Source organism: Tupaia chinensis, unplaced genomic scaffold (genome assembly GCF_000334495.1).
Source record: "Tupaia chinensis unplaced genomic scaffold, TupChi_1.0 Scaffold000154_1, whole genome shotgun sequence".
Classification (NCBI taxonomy): Eukaryota; Metazoa; Chordata; class Mammalia; order Scandentia; family Tupaiidae; genus Tupaia; species Tupaia belangeri.
Genome location: NW_006159625.1, coordinates 2,371,342 through 2,376,459, shown reverse-complemented (window position 1 = coordinate 2,376,459; position 5,118 = coordinate 2,371,342). Strand labels below are relative to the sequence as shown.

Here is a 5,118-nt window from a genome sequence, read left to right as displayed (position 1 = left end):
TCTCTCTCATCCTGCTGTTGGGAATCAGTAAGGGGAAGGGATATGGATGGGCCCGTCAAATGGGAGAAATGAAGCTTGGGACATACTAGGAATCAGTAGTAGAGTTGAGGTTAATATTTTAATTTTCCTTTATAAACATTTTCTGAAACAAACCTTTTGGATACATATAGAAATAGTTATGTTTCTATTATAGCTTAGAACACTTGAAATAATATGATTATTGCTGTGTGTTATTTCTTTAGCAAAATATATTTCCAGAATTGATTTAAGCTGGTATTCAGTGGTCTTCAGTCATCATCATCATCATCATCGTCTTTGTCACTTGTCATTTACTGGACACTTGTTATGTTCGAGCTACTGAGCTTTACGTGCATTATCCCTGCTAAAAGCCTAGGAGATGGGTATTACCCATATTTTGGCAGAACAGAAACTGAGACTCATAGAAGCCATTGGTGCAAAATCACGAACCTAACATTTTAGATCGCTAAGATTCAGTTCAGTGATTCAGTTTCACACCAGACCATTGGCTCTTAATAATTACATCATGTCCTTTACTGCTTCCTAGAGTTAAAACTTCAGTTTGTCATTTGAATTTACATGATAGACTAGTTCCATGGGCAAAAAGTAAAGAGGAAATGTGCCCAAACTGTTCTTCTCTCCATTTATAAATTATTGTAAAAGAAAAAAATAGCAAGCGGATTCTCTTTTCTTTGGTTATAAATTATGAGGATGATAAAGTTTCCAAATACAGTACAGTATATATTGAATAACTTTATAACTTTGAAAAATTACTTTTAACTTTGATACTTTTTATAAGTTAAATGTTCATAAATATACAAGTAAAACAAAAGGCTTCCAAATATATTTCAACTTGAGATCAAATTTAATTTCAATGTAGTGAAAACATAAATATCCAATTTATTTTATACATGTATGTATGTATTGGACACAGAGGTGGATATGTAGGCAAATAGAGGGGCAACATGTATTGTTAGATATACCCACTGAAATGCTATTGATTTTAGGCAAAGGTTTAAGATATTGTCATTTAAAGTAAATTTTTGGTATTTTAAAATGACTTCATTTGAAAAAGAATATAATGAACTAAATTTTTGCCAAATAAATCACTGTACATAAATCAAAACTAAAATCAAATATTATAGTTTTATTTAAATATATATTTCCTGGGGAGGGGAGGCAATAATTTTTGGAAGAATCAAATTATATTCTTTTTATAATTAACAGTTCCAACAAAATAGAAAGTTAAAGTGGACTAAAAATGACCAATTCTCCCCTATTGGAATATATGTTTTTAGATTAGTTAACCTGATTCTTAAAATTTTTATGGAACTTTAGCAGTAATTCCTTTATTTTACTTTTGAAGGAAAGGATCAGTTATGTGAAATATGCCCGTATCAATGATTAAAAAATCCTCCATTGCAACATTTACCAAAGATATTTCAGCCTTGTGTTTCAGGTGCACACAAATAAAGAGAAATCTATTAGCAGATAGTCTCCTACATCAGTAATAGTCATATTTGATATTTATTGTAAAAGTATTATTACAGTGCTAGGTAGTGATGATGTAGTAATAATATAGGCTACCTTTACTTACATGACAACAGATACCACACATACCTTAGTTATAATTTTCATAAGCCTTACAAGAAAGATGTTATTATCCTTATTATTAGGTCATTGGGAAAATCATGACATATTTTTCATTGCAAAAATCTGCCTTGGCTTTGCCAGCAGCCCAATAGTTTATAAACAGTCTTTTAAGGGTTAAATAATTTGTTCAAATTTGCCAACTAGTGAAAGTTTTTCTCACTCCATGTTTTCCAGACTCCAGAATCTATCCTTTTTTACATCCCAACATGAGATCTTAAAACAAATGATTTTTTTGTTGTAAAAAATGAAATTAAATTTTGTCCATTCGTTTTTATATTAGCTGTATCTTATGAGACTATGCTACTAATAAAGTATTTATGATGATTTTTCAACTTACCAGAATACTTGAACACCCAAGAATACCCTGCAACCCGACTGTGCCAGTTAACTATCTGAATATTTAAATTTCAGGAAATTTGGACTTTCATAAATAATAATGATTTTTTTCTAGTATTTCTAGGATTCGTCAAAATTCCAGCAACCATTTAAAGTTAAAACTTCTTTTTCCTCTTGACTTTCTAAAAAAAGTTAGTGCTTTAATAATTAGATTTTGTATTATCTCTAGGTTTTCAGTGAAGCGTAATAAGAAAATTGTTGGCTACTAGAGTTGAATAAGTTACAATGGCAACTTTGTCATGCTGGGTTTTTGGTTTTGTTTTTCCAATTTTATAAAGAAATTAAAAAATTCGATTGTACTTTCTAATATTAAGCAAAATGTTTATTTCCCAGATTTTACCTAACTTCTTCCCTGAGGCCATTTCTGTTTTGAAACTATTTTAATGGCCTTCATTGGGGTGTGGTGCAAATGTTCTAATCACTTTGCTAAACACAAGGGTTTCATATAAATTGAATTTTTCTTTTAGGATAATTGCCATTCACTTTTGTTTTATATGCATCTGAGTGGGGTTTTGCAGTATCCTCTGTGGACAATTAAAGTGCTGAAATAGGAGAACGCTAATAATTGCTTTGTGTAGTAATACTGACAACTTCTGCGTATTTGTCAATCTGTGTTAACAGTATCGATCAGGATGGGATCCTCATAGAGGGGCAGATAATATATCCACTAAATCTTCGGACAGTGATGTAAGTGATATATCTGCGGTTTCAAGGACTAGTAGTGCTTCTCGTTTCAGCAGCACAAGCTACATGTCTGTCCAATCAGAACGACCAAGAGGAAACAAGAAAATCAGGTGAGTAAGGGAACTAGCAGTAAGCTCTTAACTACTTTAGATTGTTTATGTTTTTCTTTGATAGATATAAAACCCTTTATTTTAAAACATTAAGGTGTATCATTAAGACAATAGAAACTTCAATACACATTACTTTTTATTATATTTAACTCCACACTTCAGACTTTTTGCACAGAAAAAAATGTAAAATTGATGACAAGTTTGTTACTAGATTACTCGAAATAATATTTGGAGGTTTTTCATGTTTGCAGTTTGACAGTTAATACTGTTGTTATATCTTTACTGAAATTAAAGTGATAGCTAAGTGAAGACTTTTTTTATATCCCAAGGAATTTGAAAAATAATATGTTGGAGGGCTTTTTCTCTAGTTAAATACACTTTAGTTATGCAAAAAACTTTAAATGTTACTTGGTTAGTAGGATGTCCTTCTGTCCTCCTGAAATTTTAATATGTATGTGGAAAAAGAGAGGGAAAAAGTCCTCATCTTCTCAACAAAATGTGTAAATGTAGTACATAAGTTAGTATGTAGTATGATTTGCGTCTCTCATATCATGTAGATTTTATGGACACCCAAACTAAATTTCAACTCCTATTATATGAGAAAAAAATTATAATGGCAAGATCACAACTTTGCCCTTTTTTTACATTAAATTTGTAAAAGGAAAATGTGATTTTAAAGTTGTTATGATTACATGTTGCTTACACAGAACTTTTCTGGTATACATTAACATTTTTTGAATGTTTAAAAGATCTAATTTTTACTTAGGTTTGGATAGCTTTTATTTCTTTTCTGTTTAATTTTGTGCACATTTTTCTTGACTTTTCTTTTCTTTTCTTTTCTGTTTGTTTGCATGCCTTCGATTTGTGTTGCTTTCCAAAGACCAAAGGGAATAGAAGAGGGAGGGAAAGAAGGGGATACGCATGAAGAGGTAGTTCATAAGGAGGAAGAGGTAAAGGAAGAAAAATATAATGAGGATGAGACAGGGAAAGTTACTTGGTTAGTAGGATGTCCTTCTGTCCTCCTGAAATTTTAATATGTATGTGGAAAAAGAGAGGGAAAAAGTCCTCATCTTCTCAACAAAATGTGTAAATGTAGTACATAAGTTAGTATGTAGTATGATTTGCGTCTCTCATATCATGTAGATTTTATGGACACCCAAACTAAATTTCAACTCCTATTATATGAGAAAAAAATTATAATGGCAAGATCACAACTTTGCCCTTTTTTTACATTAAATTTGTAAAAGGAAAATGTGATTTTAAAGTTGTTATGATTACATGTTGCTTACACAGAACTTTTCTGGTATACATTAACATTTTTTGAATGTTTAAAAGATCTAATTTTTACTTAGGTTTGGATAGCTTTTATTTCTTTTCTGTTTAATTTTGTGCACATTTTTCTTGACTTTTCTTTTCTTTTCTTTTCTGTTTGTTTGCATGCCTTCGATTTGTGTTGCTTTCCAAAGACCAAAGGGAATAGAAGAGGGAGGGAAAGAAGGGGATACGCATGAAGAGGTAGTTCATAAGGAGGAAGAGGTAAAGGAAGAAAAATATAATGAGGATGAGGATTTTTTTTAGATTACAAGAATGTGTAATAAGGAGGAAAACAGAGAATCAGGAGGTGAGGAAAAAACACAAGATATACCTGAGCAAGGGAAAGAAAAAGAACAGTGGAATAAAGAGGATTTGCAAAGGACAGTCTCAGAAGATGATGACAGGTAAAATATGCTTATTTTTTGTAGATGTTCCCATTAGTAATGTAGTCTTTCTTACTATTCCTAAGAATTATTTTGTCATTGGTATTTGCTTTATTCTCTTGTGTTGTATCTATGTAGCTTCTAGTAGTATTAATTAATGCATTGGCAAGTTATTATTAAACTGATTGGTTTCACAGTCTTTAATGTATATCCACCATCTCTGAGAGTTTGACTTATTTTGTTTTCAAATTTTTATGACTAGCTGAATTAAATTTAAATTTCCCTTTAGCTGTTTTAGCATAAATTACTGAACATCTTCCTCAACTGTAGAATCTAAAAATGAGTTGAAATAGCAATTTGCAAATCCTTTACCGATAGTGAAGACTGCTTCTGGGAGAAAGAAGGCAAAATGTATAAAATGAACTTCTGAAGGGACTAAAAAAAATTAGTCTACTTTATAAGAATTATTATACACTAGATGAACGTCTAAAATGGAGTGACAAAAAAAAAAAAAAAAAAAAAAAAAAAAACCAGCAAAAAAGAAGCGTTTTTTTGTCCCC

The 5,118-nt window shown here is 30.8% G+C and overlaps 1 protein-coding gene across 3 annotated transcripts in view; it reads left to right on the top strand.

Moving 5' to 3' along the window:
• Positions 1–5,118, top strand: part of RIMS2 (regulating synaptic membrane exocytosis 2) — a 409,264-nt gene that overhangs the window by 260,286 nt on the left and 143,860 nt on the right. For all 3 annotated transcript variants that reach the window (XM_027770701.1, XM_027770699.1, XM_027770700.1), the window contains one exon: positions 2,689–2,861. In XM_027770701.1, the coding sequence (XP_027626502.1) occupies positions 2,689–2,861 (173 nt within the window). The remainder of the gene's footprint in view (positions 1–2,688; positions 2,862–5,118) is intronic.